Here is a 17,636-nt window from a genome sequence, read left to right on the forward strand (position 1 = left end):
AGGATGTGATGTTCCCTAACACCAACTCGGCACATACCGGGAGGAAACAGAGAGCTTTAGCCCACGTTACTCAATAGAACAGCGCAAACCCACAGCACCACACACCCTGCTGCGCCCCAGGGCACTCCAGTCTGTGGAAGCACTGCAGACTGATAGGAAAGATGGGTGCTAATGTCTTTACAAACAACTCGATGGGTGGCGGTCTAGAGGAGAAACTGGTGTTAATGTCTTTTTAATGGGTCTTGATGTCTCCACGAACATAGATGTCTCATAGAGCCGCAAGTTTGTTAAAGAACCCAGACAGTTTGAAGGCCTGAACTTTGGGGTAATAGGACAAATGGGTGCGTGTAAAGCCTATTGCAGAACCCAGACAGCCGGAACTTCTGAACTTTGAGGGAAATGATGTGTTCGGGGGGAATACGCGGTAGGCGGTTCGGGAACGCTGTACTTTCCTAGCACCTCAGCCAACGGGGAAAAGAAGGGGCAACATGCGGCCCGGAATTTACGATAAAAGGAGGCTGCGTCCTGCAACACCGCGACAGAGACCGCAGGGGGTATGGCGTATCTCTCCGTTTATTCGGATGCAGTCGGGGCACTCCTGTGTCTCCCCTGTGGACACTGGCTCTGCACAGCCTGAGCACACCAGCAGGGCAGCGCCGCGGGCAGCCCTGCCGCCGCTCCCAGCCCGGCACGCTCCGGCCGCCACGGGGTCCTGGTGCGCACTGAGCTAACCAGGCAGTGACGTGTCTGCGTCTGTCCTCCCCGAGCCTATGGCAGAGCCGGCCGCCCCCCACGTGACGCCAGCGCCCCCGCTGGGTCCTAACGGCCGCCCCAGTGCGCGCGTCGTACTGAGCATGCGCAGTGCGGGCAGCCCGGTGTTTTCCGGAGTTCTGTGGGAGTTCTATGGGGAAATCGTTCATCTCTGTGTGGGAAAACGTGGTTATCAAGCACCCGGAGGTGCCCGCGGGGCTACGCGCTCCCTGTCCCCTCAGGCGCCGTGGCGGGCTCTGGCTGCCCGGCCCGAGGCGCTGCTCCAGGCTGGCTGGCAGCTCCGCCCGGCCCGAGAGATCCGCCGGGGGAAACAGCGCCCCCTGCCGCCCGGCTGGCGCAGCAACACACGACACGAGCCCTGGGCGAGCATTAGCCTTTATTGCCAGCCGGTGAGCCAAGCGCTGCGGGAGCCCCGCGCGGGTCAGCGCCCCGTGTGCCCGTGCTGGCACAGCCCCGCAAAGCCAGGCCCTGCCCGGTCACCCATCCTCCCGCTGCAGCAGCCCTGCCCGCCTCGTGCCCCATCGGGCTGTGCGGTGCCCCATGCGGGACACCTGGGGACACAGAGGAGTTGCTGCACTCCCCAGCACGAGGCAGCGCTGCTGGTCCTGCTCAAGCGTGCAAGGAGGGCTTTTCCCATCCCTCCCAGGGCTGCTGCTCTCCCTGCCGAGAGCACATCAGGGCCGCCAAGGAAAGCGCGGAAAGCTTTTGTTCGCCGTTTCTAGAACCATTTGAAGGCAGGTGACAGGGAGCAGTAATAGGTGCCGTTGTCCTCCTGGCGGGCGGATGCGATGGCGAGGATGCAGGCATTGCTGGCGAGGTCTTTGGTGGCAGAGAAGCGGTCGGGAGTCATGGCAGGTTTGTGCTTGTCCCGCTCGGAGTTGTAATAGAGCAGATACCTGAGGGAGTGCCCCGGGCGCTGCTGGTACCAGGAGATGCCGAACTGGCTGATGTTGTACTGGGGGCTCAGGGTGCAGGGCAGCCGAGCTGTGTGCCCGGGCAGCACGAACACGGAGCTTGGCTGGGTCAGCACGGGCTGAGCCCTGCAAGCTGCACGCACCAAGGATAAAGTTACTGATGGGCTGAGCTGTGTCCCCCACCACCCTCAGCCCCAAAATGTCCCTCAGCTCCCTTGAGGCAATGCCATTACCCAACCACCATCCCGCTCATCACACCACAGAGCCTTGGAGCAAAATGCCCTATTCAAACCAACCTCCCCATGAACAGCCCAGCCCAATCCTGCCCACCACCCTGCAGTGCCCCCCCAGGCAGAGCTAACTCGGCCACACCACCCTTACCTGTGCCCATCGTCCCCAGCAGGAGCAGGACCATGAAGCCTGGGGCCATGGCAGGCGGCAGAGGAAGGGAGGCTGTTTCAGAGAGGGTCTGGGGTGCTACACAAACTGAGGTCGCTGTGCTGTGGGCACCAGTGGGACGTATGTAAATGACACAGGGGGCTCAGGGACTCTGCTCCCCAGGGCTGCTCGCTCTGCTGCAGCTGGGCTTCAGGGAGGGGGTGAGAGCATTGCTCAGCACCCACCTTCACCCCAGGCCATTTCCTTCAGCTGCACCGATACAGTCCATCCCACCACTCCCTGCCCTGGACACTGGGGCACCATCACTAACCATCTCTCCTTGGTGATGGAGGGGAGCAAAGAGGTTTCCCTGGGGTCTCACACTCAGGCCCTCTGCTGCCAGGCACACAGGAGGCCAGGAGCCTGAGCTGCTCCATGCCAAGGATGCCCTGTGGAGGCAGCAGGCTGGGGGCCAGCAGGGAGAATGGAAAATGGGAGGTGCCAGAATCCCTCAGCAGCTGTCTCATCACAGAAGCAACATAAGGAAAATTGCTGCTCCTTTCATGCAGCTCCATCGCTGTGACAGCAAACTTGGCAAGGTCACAGCATAACCTGCAGCAGGGGCTGGGAGCTGCTGATGGTGCCAAGGGTGCTGCCGCTTCACCAGGGCCACCTCAGGAGCAGCAGCCATGGGCAGCCATGGTGGGGTGGCTGGTGAGGTCTCCAGGGCAGAAGGCATTTCCCAAGGGAGCTGGTGCAGAGATGGCTGCAGCACAGCTGGTGCCTCGTGCGGAAGGACAGCAGACCGTTACAGCCAAAGGCCACCAGCTCAGCAGGCGTGAAGCCCTCCTGTCTGTGACACCTGTCACAGCATCCAGAGACACCGTGTCACATGGCCACCAGCCCAGGCTGTCCTTCTCAGCAGTGTGGTCAGCAGACACTTGTCATAACTGAGTGTCTCCTGCCCTGCACGGGCAGGCTCAGCCCCTGCCAGTGTCACCTCATCACCATCCAGGGACAGCCCCTTCCCTCCCTCTGCAGCACCCACAGTGTCTCTGAGCCAAAGGGGTTTGCAAGTGGGTCCCAACATGACTGCCCATGTGCACTCTGGCTCAGAGGGAAAATGGAGCTCTGAGGCAGAGCCCTGCTTTTTCAGAACTCCCCAGCATTGTGTCTCTGGCACAGGCAGGTCCTGAGGAGGAAGATGCACCATCACCCAAGGATGTGATGCAGGAAGCTGGGCTCTCACTCTGCACTCTGGTCCACCTGCAGAGCTCTAGTGGACCCTCTGGCTTCTGCATTCTGGGTCAGTCAGAGCAGCTGTAATTGAGCAGAGCCCCACCTGCAGCAGCGAGGGGCTGGTTAGACCTGACAGGGCCCCACAGCACCTGGCACAGCTGGACTGTGGGGCAGGAGGGCAGCAAGGGCTGGTGTGCCCCTGCCAGGGGATGTGGTGCCACACAGCAGTCCTGGCACATACAGCAAAGCCTGGCTGTGTCTCACCTGAGCCCATCTGGGCAAACCTGCTCTATCAGATTTATTAGAGCCAGACTAGAGCAAGGTCATGCAGCCACAGCTGCACCAAATCAGCTCCAAAGCCCATCCAAGGCTGGAGTTTTGCTGTGGTGTCTTTTGGCCTTGTGGAGTCCTGTCCCTGCAGCTATCAGCAGCTTGTGTTTCATGCAGCCAGGCCCCTGAGCTCTTGCAGGTATGAGCACACTGCAGACACAGCTCCAGCTGTTGCCTACCAGGCACACCCCAAATTCTTCAAGATGGTGGCAAGATGAACATGAGACTTCCTGCATGTGTCCTAGCTTGTCCCAAGCTCTGAGCAGGTCAAGTCCACGGATTAGACAGACTGTGACGTGAAAGCCAACAAGACAGAGGGAAATCACCTCCTCATGCAAGGAGGGGTATTTCAGAGAAAGGGAATATTTCCACAGAGCACTGACCACTGGATAATGCAGCACATCAGTGTTGTTACTGGTTTCCACCATTCAGGCTCTCCCCATCTGCTGAGCAGCCCAGGGACATGATTCCATCCATATGTTTTCCACAGGAAAAGAGGATGATGCTACAGGGCCCTGACACACTGCTGCAGAACACTTGCACAGCAACATTGGGACACCAAATAGAAGATGCAGCTGGCACGTACATCACAGGGCTGCAAAACCCCACTGCCTCCTGCTCCAGAGTAGGAGCAGCACAGGCAGGATCCTCAGGAAGATTCTTCCAGTGGCATCCAGTCATCTTGCAGAGGAGGCCAGGCTGCCCTTGCAGCAGTGCTGGGCTCAGTTAGGAGCATGCTGGGCAGATGTGGCACCACCACAGCCCAGATGAGCTGCAGGACAAACAAGGGGACAGGAAACACCACAAGACTACAAAAGATCTGAAATTCAGACCAGCTGGGACCACATGGAGCAGGCAGCCTTCCCAACAGGCTGTTGCTTAGTTCAGCTCCTGCTCTACCCCCCTCTCCCACACTGCAGCTGCAGGAGGCTTAGGAATCTGCAGGGGCCATTCACTATTGCTGGGAAATCTGGCTGCTGAAACCACAGTGTTAGTGGGAAATGCAGCCTGTGCCCTGGGGGCTCCAGCAGCTCCCAGCACTGCCTGCAGGAAGGCACCCAGCACCACAGCCAGAGGCACAGGAGCACCGTGTTTGCCATGGTGAGATATGGAGGTACATGGGGAAAGCCCTGGCTCTGCCTCAGCCCTGGAGCCAGCTGGGCACCTGTGCCACACTTGTCACCCCCACAAGGGGCAGAGGGACACAGCCTCTGATGCACAGCAATGCCCAGTGCTTAGGAACAGGCAGAAGAGCTCTGCCAGGGCACAGCACCATCCTGCACCTCACCTGCTTTAGAAAAAGGGAGATCTATTACCCCTACACTCTGAATCATGGAGGAAAACCACTCCAGCAGAGCTGAGTTAATTACAAGGAGGGAGGCTGGAGGTGAGGATGAATTCCCAGCCTGGCAGCTCTGGGAAATCACTGGAGGGAGCCCTGCTTATCTAGACACAACCAGAAGAGCTATGGGGCAGAAGTGCCAGCTGCCAGCAGAGCTCCTCCACTCTGGGCTGTGTGGGAAGGGTTCCCTGGCTCAAATCCTGGCTCTCAGTTTCAGAGAGCAGGTATCTGTGGGAAGGAATGAGCCCCTTTCCTGACCTCACCCAGTTGGCCAAGGGCCTTGGCCTGACCCCAGACACTCGTGGCTGAAGTCGTCAGACACACACAGTCCTAAGTCTTTGCTCCCTCTGCTATTTGAATTGGATCTCCAGCTCTGACTACTGACGTGTGACAGCCCTGGGGGATTTCTCAATTGTGACAATCTTGGTCAGAGTTCACGGCCAAAATATCCTCTGGTGACGCAGCCACAATTTCCAGCTCTTTCCCGTTGTGACTGGGACCAGCTTGTAGAAGTGGACTGGCAAGGACCAGGGCTCACTGCTTTTTCTGACTCATGCTTGATGAAACCAAGTTGAAGGACAAAGACACTTCATCAATCAGAACTGCTTTCCCCAACTCAAAGCACTCATCTTCTCCCCTAAGCTGGGGCACTCTCAGCACCAACTACCAGCAGCCATGGCTGTACTGCAGCTGCTCAAAGCCCTGCTGATGCCACACGGGGATCCTGCTTTTGCCAGCCACCTGCTGTGCCTCCTGCCATGCCCATGTGGCCCCTGGGTTTGGGGTGACAATGCTCCTATCTCAGGTCTCATTCTCTCTCTGCAGCCAACTGCCAAGAGATGGTGAACCTGCACTGCTGCGTCCTGATCCTCACAGCTCACCTGAAGAGGAAGTGTCAGTGCAGGCCTGAAGGTACAAGAGCTCTGGGCAGTGGACACCAAGGGACTGCCACTCATCCACAGAGAAACAGCAGATGGTAACAAATGGGTCACATGGGAGTTACAGAACATCCCAAAACACAGGGAAAGGGACAGCAAACCTACTGCTCCCCAGATCTCAGCAGATTCTGTTCAAAGTGTAACTTGCTAAGGAAAATACCTCTAAACATCACAGGCTCTTTGGCCACCCAGGGGCACACTGGGCTTCCTACACCACGTGTCTCTCCCTCCAGACTGCATCAATCTTGTGGAGAAAAGGGCACCCTGATGAACCTGAGCAAAGTGGAAGATCCTGCATCTGAATTCAGCAGTAAATACCTACAGGAAAGACAGCACTACAACCTTGTCAGAGTAGTGGGTCCACTGGATGGGTCTGCTTCCCAGGAAAAGCTGCTCCAGAGACAGCCAGTGCCAACTGCAGAAGCAGCACTTTGCCAAGATGGGTCAAAGACAGAACACACCTGCTGCAGGTGCTCTTGATGGTTCTCCTTAACAGCTTCTCTACCCACACCAGCACACCAACATCAGTCTAATACTTATTCCTTAAAAGGAGTTAAACAACTTTGGAGTGGTTCCTCCCTGCTCACACCAGAGAGCTCAACACATGGAGCACTTGGGCTTTGAATCTCTGACATCTACTTTTTCCCTTGGCTGTCTCTCAGGAGAGCACAAGACACCCCTGATAAGGCCAGGCACAGCTCAGGACATCATCTACCAAGAACTTAAGATTGTGACATTTAGAAGGGGGAGGACTTTCAACACCAGCCTCCAGCACCAGCTACCAGCATTTACCATCTAGGCCTAAATTTACTCACAGATGCCAGCAACAGGCTGAGAACTTGTCCTTTATCCAACAGTCAGAGATCCAAAGGTTAAAAGGCTCATTCTGACATGAAAATGCATCAGTTAAGCATCTGAAAGTCTCCTGGTTTCACTGCTGTGCCACTAAGATTCCATCTGAAGCCTCAAAATTCCCTTTTACAGCAATGTGAGGAACAGGGTGTCCTCCTGGAGGCCAGTCTGTGGGCATTACTCACGAGGCTGTCCTGCCAAGGTGACTGTAAGAGGAACGCAGCTCTAAATTTCACCTGATGCCAGTGACCTTGAGAACATTGCATAACCTGCTAAAGCTTTAAAGTCAGATCAGCCAACTGTATCCAAGTGCCACAGCCAGACAGGTCATGCTCTCTCAGCTCTGAGGTCAGGACAGGTATTCAGTAAGAGGATATCTATAGAAAAGTAATTTGTTACTGCAAATACTGTAGGACACACGTTGGATTACTTCCCTCCTGCCTCTCCTCTGCCTGGAGGGCAGCCAACGTCTGAATCTTTTTCTGTCAAGTCATGCAGTCACAGTCCTTGCTAGGCTGCACCTCCTGTTTGCAGGAAATCCACACTTGTGCCTTGTCCTTTAAGGTGCTGATAATGCTAACATTTTGGTATCTTGATTTTAGTTTAAGAATTAAATAAAAAACATGCGCAAGTGATAGGTCCAAATAAATTCTTTTATTTCTCTGTAATAAATACAGCACTATCTAAATTCTGAAGACCCTTGGGTCCAATCATTCCTTTCCTTCTCTACTAGTTCAGAAGTGAATTAGCACTAGAATACTCCTGTCTGGTCAGTCTGCTTCCTCCAGCTCATTCCCTGTCTGTCCTTCCGCTCCCTGTGGATAGCAGGGCTCTGCACCATGATCCTCTTCCCTATGAGGGACAAGTTCTTCACAGGAGAGAAGAAACACCTACAGGGAAGAAGCGTAAGTTCAGTATTAGATACATGCTCTCTCACCCATGGTGACCAGATCAAAACCTAATTAGTGACAACACCTTTTAACAAATACAGCAGGAACTAGAGAACCAGCCAGGGAGAGCAGCAGGCTTCCCATGGCAGCAAGAGCAGATCCTCTAAGAAGGTACCTACAGCCTCCCCACCTTCACAGAGACATGGTCAAAATCATGTCTCGTTCCCTTTCCAGTTCTCTTCTGCTCTCCAGGATATAGGAAAGATACAAGTGCTTCCTACTTAAAGCCCCAAAGGGAGCTATAACCCCAAAAGATCGTTTTTGCAACCTTTAAACCCTCTCAGATGCTCTGCTAGCAGCAGTTCCCTCCTGCTACAGGGCACACTCACCATTGCTGTACTTGCACTGCTTCAGAGCCTCGTTGAAGCCCTCGCACAAGGTTAGGTCTCTCTGGTTGGTAGCGCATTCCAGGAACTGCTTCATCTCATAGTGGCAGGGTCCGTAGGGCGACTGCTGCATCACAGGCCGGGGCTCCTGCGGGCACAGGCCCGGTCAGGGACGGCCCGCGGGCAGCGGCACCTCCGTCCCCTTGGGCTGGAGCGGCTGTCCTTCCCTCCGTTCCTCCCCCTCCCCGCTCCCGCCGCCCCACAGCCCGCACCCCGCCAAGGGCGGCCCAAGGGCACAGCCCGGCTCCGCTCGCACCTGGGCGGGCGCCGCCGCCTTGGCGGGCTCGGAGGAACCGCCGCTGAAGACACCGGTGAGGGCGCTGCCCACGACGTGTCCCACGGCGGAACCCACGGCCACGCCGGCCGCCGTGCTCGCCATCTGCGCCATCAGCCCGGGCTGCGCCGGCTGCGCGGCGGGCGCCGGGGCCGGGGCCGCTGGGGCCGGGCTGCGGAGAGAAGGGAGTCATGAGGGGCGGCACAGGGCGGTGCGTTCCGGTGTGTCCCACCGCGCCGAGCCCCCCGTACCTGGCGTGCGCCGGTGCCGCCGCGGGCCGAGAGACGCTCCTGCCGCCCCGCGCCATCGCTGCTCTGCCGCCCGCCCCGCGCAGCGCCTTAAGAAACACCTGCGCTCACACGTGACGTTCCGCGCATGCGCAACCAGCCGGCCGAAGCCGCGGCCCGCCCCACTGAGGGCAGCCGTGATTCCCGCTGACGCATGCGCAGAAGGCGCGGGGCTGGGTCTGCGCACCGCCCGCCCGCCGCCGGCAGAGGGCGCGCGAGGCCCGTGGGGCGCTGGGGAAGGGAAGGGAAGGGAAGGGAAGGGAAGGGAAGGGAAGGGAAGGGAAGGGAAGGGAAGGGAAGGGAAGGGAAGGGAAGGGAAGGGAAGGGAAGGGAAGGGAAGGGAAGGGAAGGGAAGGGAAGGGAAGGGAAGGGAAGGGAAGGGAAGGGAAGGGAAGGGAAGGGAAGGGAAGGGAAGGGAAGGGAAGGGAGCGCGGGGCTGAGCTGGGGATGGACCGCGGGGTCAGCGAACAGCGAACAAACACCCAAACACACACCGAAACACACAGGCACCGAGCCCAGGCGCTCACCCGGCACCGCCCAGGCCGCGCATAAACCCTGTCCCCAGCTGCCGCACCCACACGATTTCTGAACGCCCCCCGATGGTGACTGCGGAGCTGGCCCGAGCAGCTCGTGCCACGGCTGGGCGACTCTTTCAGTGAAGAAATTTTCCCTAATATCCAATCTAAACATTCCCTGGCACAGCTTGAGGCCATTTCCTCTTGTCCTGTCCCTTGCTGCCTGGGAGAACAGAATGATGCCTCCTGGCTTCCCCCTCCCTTCAGGGCGCTGCAGAGCACGGTAGCTCCCCGGCGACAAGATCTGCGGATGTGGTGACAAAGGAGAGCCCCAAGGAGGGCGATGCAGTGGCTTTGCAAACGCTCCGAGGGTGCCTCTCCCAGGTGTGGAGCAGACCAGGAGAGCATGAAGGGGCTTGTTGGGAATGGGCAATGAACACGGCCTCTGTGGCATGGGAGATGATGGGGTGGAGGAGAGGTGGATAATGAGCCGCTGGGAGAGGGAAGGTGAGCACTCCGCAATTGGGGCAGAGAATGGAGGGTGCCAGGGAGGAGCCAGGGGAGGAATGATGTGGTCTAAGCCATTGGCCAGCACAACAATTTTTGCAGCAGCCCTCTGGATACAAACCAGGAGATCAAGGAACACTTTGTAAGGCGTGGACATTGTTGGGCAGTAGGAATCCATGAAAAGAGGATGATGAGCCCTCAAATCATGAAGAGACAGGCTGGACGACGCCAGTTTTACCTTCAAACCAATTTCCTGACAATCATCTCTTCCCTGGCACCCCCACTGCTCTCCAGGGCCTCTGTGGGTCTATGTCTCCCCAATGTCTCCGTGGAATTGGCCTTGTTGCCAGCTCCATCTTTGGATTTTCCTTACGCTCAGTGGAGAGAAAGAAATTTCCAAAATTGAGAAGGATCCAGAAGTTGTCCAGGAAAAAATATCTCAGCTATTTTATGTCTCCAGGGCTGTGTTCGTACATTCAGCAAGTTATGAAAACCAGCTCTTTGGGCTGGTTCATTGACTGGCAGGAATTAGAGAGCTAAGTCACTGCCGGGCTGGCAATTAGCTGCTGTGCAAGTGTTTTTGTAGAGTCAAATTTCCAGCACGAGGGGAAGAGAAAAGCATTTGTAAAGCAAGCCGCCCCCTCGGCTCAGCACAGGAGCTGGGCAGGCAGGGGGGAGCTGCAGCTCCTACACTCCTGAGGAAAGAAAGGGATTGTTCCTCAAATAAACACTGCTTTGGTCTCCTCTTCTGAGGGGTAACACCCCCAAGTCCTTCCTCCCACAGTACCAGGGACCTCTTCTGTCTCGGGAGCTGTGCCGTGTTGCTTTCAGCTGGAACAGCAGCATTTCACATCCAGCATCTGCCTGTTTTTCCTGCTAAGAGAGGGGCTTAGGAACTGTATTAGAGGAATGTGACTGGAAAGCCCCTGCCTCAGTAGCACCTGCACTTTTCCTTTTACCAGTTAGGCATCCTGGAGAAGTGTGGTTCCCTTCCTTGTGCAGCCCCTGCCTGAGGGGAAACAGAGGTCTTAACAGCCAGGAGAAAAAGGGCAGAAGGGGAGACAAGGGTGACCTCAGGGAGCCCCATACTGCATGGAAACTCAGCTCTCTGCCAGCTCAGCTCAGCTCTGCTGCCAGCATGGGAGCATGGCTGAGCCATCAGGGTGTGGGGCTGGGGCTACCACTCCACAGGCTCCTTTCCCTTCTCGGTTGCTCCTGGCCATAGGAAGAAGCTCGGCATGTGCCGGAGGAAGGAGAGGACGGACTTGCAGGGGGCACAGGGAATGCCAGAGCTCCAGCCATAAGAAATCAAGATTCATTAGTTCCACTACGCACAGAACAACTTGCTGAAGGAGCCTGGGTTTCAAGCTGAGCGCGTCCCTCTAAGCTGCGTCTGGGGGACCCTTTGATTTGGTTAATTAGACACAAAGTTTTTCTGTGCAGTGGGAGGCCGGGTATGTGCTGAGGAGCACAGCTACCCTGGGTTTACTAATGAGATAATTTATTGTGGCTGTCTGGGAGGCTGAGTGTACACAACTCCACCCGCACACACACCACCCACCCCAAGCCCTCTGCTCCCAGCTGGAGAGTCCTCAGCACCGGAGGTGGAAGTACGGTGTCAGGTCTCCCTGCGAGAGCCCTGCCGAGGAGCCATCCTCCCAGTGGGGGCTCGTGCAGGAGGGCCTCATTTACATCTAAATATCCTTGCAACAGTTTTCACTGTTTGCCTGGCCAGACTTCCTAATTCCGCTATTTTTCAGTATAAATTGGACCTTTGGTTCAATTGAGTAGCTTCATTTTGCCTCTCTCTTTTCCCCTGCTCCAAAAAGTCCCTCCTTACATAGTTCAAGTGTTAGGGCTTGCCTGCACTTGAAGGTTGACTCTGGATTTAGGGACACATAAATCTGAAAGACAGTAACTAATTCTTGAATACTTCTGGAAGGATTTACTCAAAACCAGTTAATTTCTGAATAATTTGGTGCCCTGGCTGGCCAGTTCATCCTCCTGTTAGCAGCAGGAGCAGGTAAGACAAGGTTTGTAAAAGGCAGGTCTGTGTTTTTTTCAACAGCTTTCTCCTCATTGCTCTCAAAGGAGCTTATAACCTCCCCCTCCAGAGTTCGCTTCACTTAAATCCTCAAGCTGTCACAGCCGAAATGTGGCTACAAAGAGATCTAGGAATTCCCCAAGCGTTTGGCTCTCAAGGGGTTGTTTCACAGGTAAGGAATGCGGTTCCGGCCTCCCTGTGTCTCCTACCTGTGTCTGCCCTCCGCCGGGCACAGCGCGGGGCTGGCTTCACCAGGCTGCAGTTTCACGGGGTGTTTGCTTAGGGGACAGTGACACCCACAAGTGTCCTCTTCCTCGCAGACACCCTCTCCACGCAGCCACAGCTTGCTGTGGCACATCCTGCCCGGTCCTTGCCACGGGACACCAGCAAAGGGGAGCCATCTGGGGGTGCTGCTGGAGCCTCCTGCCTCCCGAGCTGCAGGTTTGCGCTTGGAGAACCCTAATTAGTGCATGCAGGGGCAGATCTGGGCAGTGCTCTGGGTGTACCTGAATTTAAGTTATTTAGGTTAACAGCAAATTGCACGGGATGATTGCTCGGGGATCTGGGCAAGCTATTCAAAGCAGAAGAAAGCGTCTGATGAATTAGCCAATATTTTTGTTTGTGGACAATCCCCCAAAAAGGCAGGAACACAACCTCCAGTTCTTACCGATGTGTTTGTTACTCAAAATTACTCCGTGAATCATTTGTGACTGAGTGTGTGCAATTGGTGGGTTTCTCGTGTCCTCCTTTTATTTTCATGTTTGAGCTCTGGCTGGCCCTAATTTTGCTTGTGCCAGCTGGCTGATTTCAGTCCCCAAGTTCGCACAGAACACTCAGGTCAGAAGGGAATATGCAAGCACTACCTTTTTATCCTATACAGTTTTTTGCAAACAGAGTTGCAAACAACAAATACTAACTTTTTCTAAAAGGCAAGTTGCTACCACTAAACAGAATTCACAGATTTTTCATGAGCAAATGGCACACTTCCCACAGTGCTGCCTCACCACCATTCCCTGAGGGATAACAAAGCAGCAGTGTCACAGGCAGGTGATATTCAATGGCAGCACCACAGCAGCGTGGCACACAGCCCTGTCTCACTCTGGATGCCACAGGCTTTGAGCACTCTCCCCACACAGATGTCTTCCTGTCTGCATCCCTCCTCAGTTACTTTTAACCAAAATACAATGCCTGAAACAAAGTGACTGTACTGCAGGAGTCGGAGATGAGAAATGGGAGGAAGAAAAAACCACAGTGTCTCACTGGAGGAGCTGCAGATGGCCAGACATGACTGCAAGGGAAGGGGAGGCAGCACTCAGAGTGCCGTTTCAGCTTTCAAGTCTCGTGCTCCCAGGATCTACATGCCATTTCTTGGATGTGGTTTGCCCCGAGGGCAATCTCAACAGCTGTGAAGTTTCAACAGATGAACAATGTAGTTTTCAATAAATTTCACCAAGCAAAGGAAAGGATTTTAACTCGTTCATGCTAGCCCACCTTTGGTCTGAAGGCTCTTCCAGACCCGAATCCATTCACATCACAATCGTTTCCTATTTGAACCCCAGGCACGCCTGAGCTACACTGCTCTGCTCCAGGTTTCCAGAGAGATCTTCCCCATCAGAAGAGGCTCCTCTCAGCCATGCCCATGAGTCCTGGGAGGTGCAGGTATGTCCTTGCATTTACCTGTGCCACTTGAACCCATTCTGTTGAAGGAAGGTACCAAATGTGAAATGTGGATGCCCTCAGCTCCTGGTGGGGAAAGGAGAGGTGGTAGAAAAACAACTTTTCCAAATCTGCTTGTGGCAACTGTATCTTGGAAGTTCCATTTCCTTTGTATTCACACATCCAGAAGTGGGGCTCGTGTGCTCAGAGTCATGTTCTCATCCCAGCTGAAGGCTGGTGCCATTAATTGTAACTGAAGAAAGGGCTTCTGTGTTCCCAAATTCCTCAGACAGACCTTGTCAAGAAATTACCTCTTCCAAAATGTCTGGTGTATCCCTGTATCATGAGGACAGTTACTGTGGATTCACCTGCTGTACACAGGACAAGACAGCAAACAGAGAGCTCCCAGAGATAAAAAGCCAGCACAGGTTCGTTTGGTGTATGTCAGGGGGATCTGAGCAATGAGACCATGACCTTTGCTGCCTCTCCTGTGGCTGGGATCTGTCAAGTGGTTTCAGGGAGTCCAGAGCAGCAAGCTCACACCCCTAGCAGGAGATAACAGTGCTGAGTGAGCCCTGGAGGGATCTCACACCTCTACAGGCTCCCTGCTTCACCTGTTGATGCTTTCCCTTCAGTGTCCAGGCCCATGGGCTTGGGGCTTAGCATTTCCTCCTCACCCAAATATCTGCCCACAGGCCATTCCCTTCTGCTCCTGCTCAGCTGCCCCCTGGCTAGTCTGGTTCCCCCCTCTCTCTGCAGACAGACAGCAAACATCTCTGGAGGGCTGCCTTGGTGGTTCCTCACACACAGCTCCGGGGGGCACTGATGGCTCCCATCAACAACACCAGACCAGCTAGGGAAGGGAGGATGGGGTCTGTGTGTAAAGCAGAGGTGCCCATGACCCGCAGGAGGCTCTTAGCACCAACCCTTGAACAGCTACTGCTTTGAACTAGAATGTTGCAGTAACTGCCTCCCCACATCTCCCCCTACCTGAGCAAAGACACAGCTTGTATGGCAGCCGGAGAGATCTTGTGAGGTGCTGCAGCCTCTACACAAACAGTTCACAGACACCTGTGATTTGGGGTCTTTTGTCCCAGCTCTCCAAAATGTTTCATGACTTTTAGTCACCACGTTGCTCTCCCTGTCCTACTGAGGGCTGTCGAACCATCAGCTTCCAACCAAAATGTCTCAGACAGAAACTAAATATTGGATCCCATATTTTTCTTCCTGTAAAAGAAGCCAGTGGCATCTCCTTTTCACGTGGAAAGTCAATAACCCTTGCAAATGCACTGGGCAGCCTGGTTGTGCACTCCGTTTCGTCATGATTTCTGCTGAAATGCTTTTCTTTTAGTTGACATCTCCACCACAGAGATCAGTGCAGAGTCCATCCATGGGCTCCTCCATAAGAAGACTGGAAACATCCTCCTCTGTAGGAACAGCTTGACTTTTGAAAAATCAGTGGTCTGAGCAAACCCCTCAGCTCTCTAGAAAGGCAGGACTCTGTGTAGGCCATATTGGATTCGTTCCCAGCCTTGTGCCAACTCACGAGGTGCTCCTTCTAGATGGTTCTTCAGAGTCTTCAGTGTGGTCTCTGGGTGCCTCTCTGGATGTGAGGCTTCCACAGTGAGTTTGTGATAATGCAGTCTCAGAATTCAGCAATTGCAGCCCAAGAAAAAGTGGGAAAACACTTTGGGAACAGATCTCTGTCACTGTCCAACCAATTGATTCCAGTGACATTTTCTAGTGGCAATGCAGTGTGTCACACAGAGCATGTAGGGTAGCATGAGCTCTGAATGGCAGGACATGGCATCACTGCTCCGCTAAGTAACTGCTGTGAGAGGCACTTTACATCCCAGAGGGAGCCAAGAGTGCACTCCCACCAATAAAACCCACACTTCTGTGATCTCTCTTCCTGCATATATCATTTGGACTGAATTTGCTTGCTCTTCTGTCTTTTTCCTCCTGGCTCACATCCTTACTGCCTTCACATGGCTTTATTCAGTCAGAGCCCTGTGCCTGACTGGTTCTGCTCGCCCAGCACCAGCCAGCCCGTGAGTGCAGCCACCCTGTCCTACCAAGATGTGGGGAGCACTCTCTCCTTCCTGCCTGGCCCTGATCGCCAAGCTGGCCTGCACATCCTGGGGACAGACTGGGGACAGACTCCTCTCATTTGTCACAGGCAAACACACCCTGCAGGATGATGCCTGAGCAATGTGGAGGGGCAGGAGGGTCCCCGCAGCAGCGAGGCTGTGCCGAGAGGAGCTGGGGGAGTGGTACCTGTTCCAGGGAGGTGAGTTCAGCAGCGTTTGCTGAGGAGGGGGGAGAGAGGGAGGTGAGGGGCTTGGCTGCTCTGAGCAGAAACGTGCGTGAAGAAAAGCCTCGACCCACACCCTGAATTCCACAGCTCGACTCCAGGGACAGGGGGAGGGAGAGAGGACAGGACGGGACATTTCCAGCAGACCTGCGACTTGTTCATAAAAGCCTCATCTCACCAGCCCTGCCTGCCTCCTCCCCCATCGCCTCCACCGCTCACGCTCGGTTTTATTAACGCAGTTCCCCTCAGGCTAGAAGGAATCACATCCCAGGAGACATTCCAGTCTCAGATCGGCTTCGGAGGGGATCAGAGGGAGCCAAGGGTGGGGGGCGTTTCACCAGGACGTTTCATTTGCGCAGAGCTGGCAGGCTGGGAGCGCTGCAAGACGGCACTAGCAGTCTCCTTATCAGACACCGAGTAGCTGCAGGCTGCAGTCGAGTCGCTGTTCGGCACTGTATGTCCCAGCCACTTCGGCTTTGTCCAGGCTGCAGGCTGGAAGCTCTTCCCCTGGGCTCTGCCGGGTGCTGGGTGCATGGCCAGGTTCAGGGAGCCTGGGCAGGGAGTCTGGGCCCGTTGCTCAGGTGAGCAAACTCTTGGTGACATGTGGCCCGGTCCAGCTGCCACCAGGCTCAGCCCGGGGTCAGCACCCTTCCCCGAGCAGCGACAGGGCCTCAGCTGCCAGCTGCTCACCACCATCGCGCCCTGCACCAGTCAGGACCAACACCTCTCGCCAGGAATGGGAGCTGGCTCCCCGGCGTCTGGCTCCCCAGGTGAATTGTGGTGTGCCCTGAGCCTACGCCAGGAAAATGCCAGCAGATGAAACTGCATCTCAGGCCAAGAGACGTGAAGATGGATGTGTTTTCCTCGCCTGGCTTATCTCGCAGGCAGTGCTTCTCACCGGAGCCCGGCACTGTTTGTGTGCGCTCGGCTCCTGGCACGGGGGCAGGAGATGATTAGACAACAAACACTGCGGCGGAGCTCTCCCGAGCTGCAGCCTGGCCCTGCCCTGCCGAGACCACGGCCCGGCAGGGAGCTGCTCCTCGGGGGCCAAACCCCAGGGCTGAGTCCCAGGGCTGGCTGCAACAGCACTGGGGCTGCAGCGGGAGAGGGGAGGAAAAGCCACAGGACCCAAAACTGCTCCAGCACTGTGCAAGCTGCAGTGTGAGCTGCAGTGTGAGCTGGTTGGGATGCATCCCCATTTGTCACCCTCTGAGCAGTGATGCTGGAGACATCAATTCATGAAGTCATCTCCTACAGAGAGACAGAGAGGAGGAAAGACATTAGAGAATAGAAATTAAAAGGGGTTCTCTGTCCTGGGGATTTGGCTCCTGGACCCCATTCCAGATGCTCAGGGAAATGCCTAGGAGGTGCAAAGTTCCATGCTGACTTTGCAGGGAACCTAAACCCAGCTCCCCAGCCACACAGAACACAGCTGTGAAAGTCACACCAGGGAGGTGGCAGAAAACAAAGGACTTTGGACAGACAGGGTTAATCCATTTAAATTCAGTTTCTCTCTCACTTCCCTCCCCTCTCTCCTTAGCTCTCATCAGACCGCTCTTCCCCCACCTCCTCTCACTCCGAAGTGCCTTACAGCAGTTTCACACCCAAGTGGCCCGTGGGCTGAGAGAGTTATTCCACCTCTTTGCTACTCACAGAGAATCAGACCTGCTGTTCTCTTCCTCTTGCACAGCTACTTTCCACCTAACACCTGCTGGGCTGTTGAGAGAAGTTATCCCCAGCTGGTGGTTCCTGTTGAGACTCACATTATGATGCTGCTTTGCCTGCCCAGGTGTTCACAAGGCCCTCCTTGTTGGAAAGCCTTCGTGGAGTGGGAGAAGAGCTATGTGAGAATGCTTGTGGTCAAAGGACTTGGAAAACCCATGACAGCTCTGCCACTTGCTAGGACTGGAAGGCCCTAAACAGATGCTGAGCAAGAAGA

At 55.4% G+C, this 17,636-nt stretch overlaps 2 protein-coding genes across 2 annotated transcripts; both read right to left on the reverse strand.

The window, feature by feature from the left end:
- Positions 1-1,459: 1,459 nt before the first annotated feature.
- Positions 1,460-3,100, reverse strand: VPREB3 (V-set pre-B cell surrogate light chain 3). Its single transcript, XM_085075915.1, has 3 exons — positions 2,395-3,100; positions 2,067-2,185; positions 1,460-1,818 (listed from the first exon to the last, which is right to left on the reverse strand). Exons 2-3 carry the CDS (start codon positions 2,113-2,115, stop codon positions 1,490-1,492), a joined length of 378 nt encoding a protein of 125 aa, XP_084932041.1. The 5' UTR covers positions 2,116-2,185; positions 2,395-3,100; the 3' UTR covers positions 1,460-1,489.
- Positions 3,101-7,399: 4,299 nt separating this feature from the next.
- CHCHD10 (coiled-coil-helix-coiled-coil-helix domain containing 10) lies at positions 7,400-8,759 on the reverse strand. Its single transcript, XM_085075913.1, has 4 exons — positions 8,626-8,759; positions 8,357-8,546; positions 8,044-8,188; positions 7,400-7,654 (listed from the first exon to the last, which is right to left on the reverse strand). Exons 1-4 carry the CDS (start codon positions 8,679-8,681, stop codon positions 7,635-7,637), a joined length of 411 nt encoding a protein of 136 aa, XP_084932039.1. The 5' UTR covers positions 8,682-8,759; the 3' UTR covers positions 7,400-7,634.
- Positions 8,760-17,636: the final 8,877 nt, after the last annotated feature.

This window comes from Lichenostomus cassidix, chromosome 15 (assembly GCF_008360975.1).
Source record: "Lichenostomus cassidix isolate B80296 chromosome 15, HeHo_3.0, whole genome shotgun sequence".
In the NCBI taxonomy this organism is placed as follows: domain Eukaryota; kingdom Metazoa; phylum Chordata; class Aves; order Passeriformes; family Meliphagidae; genus Lichenostomus; species Lichenostomus cassidix.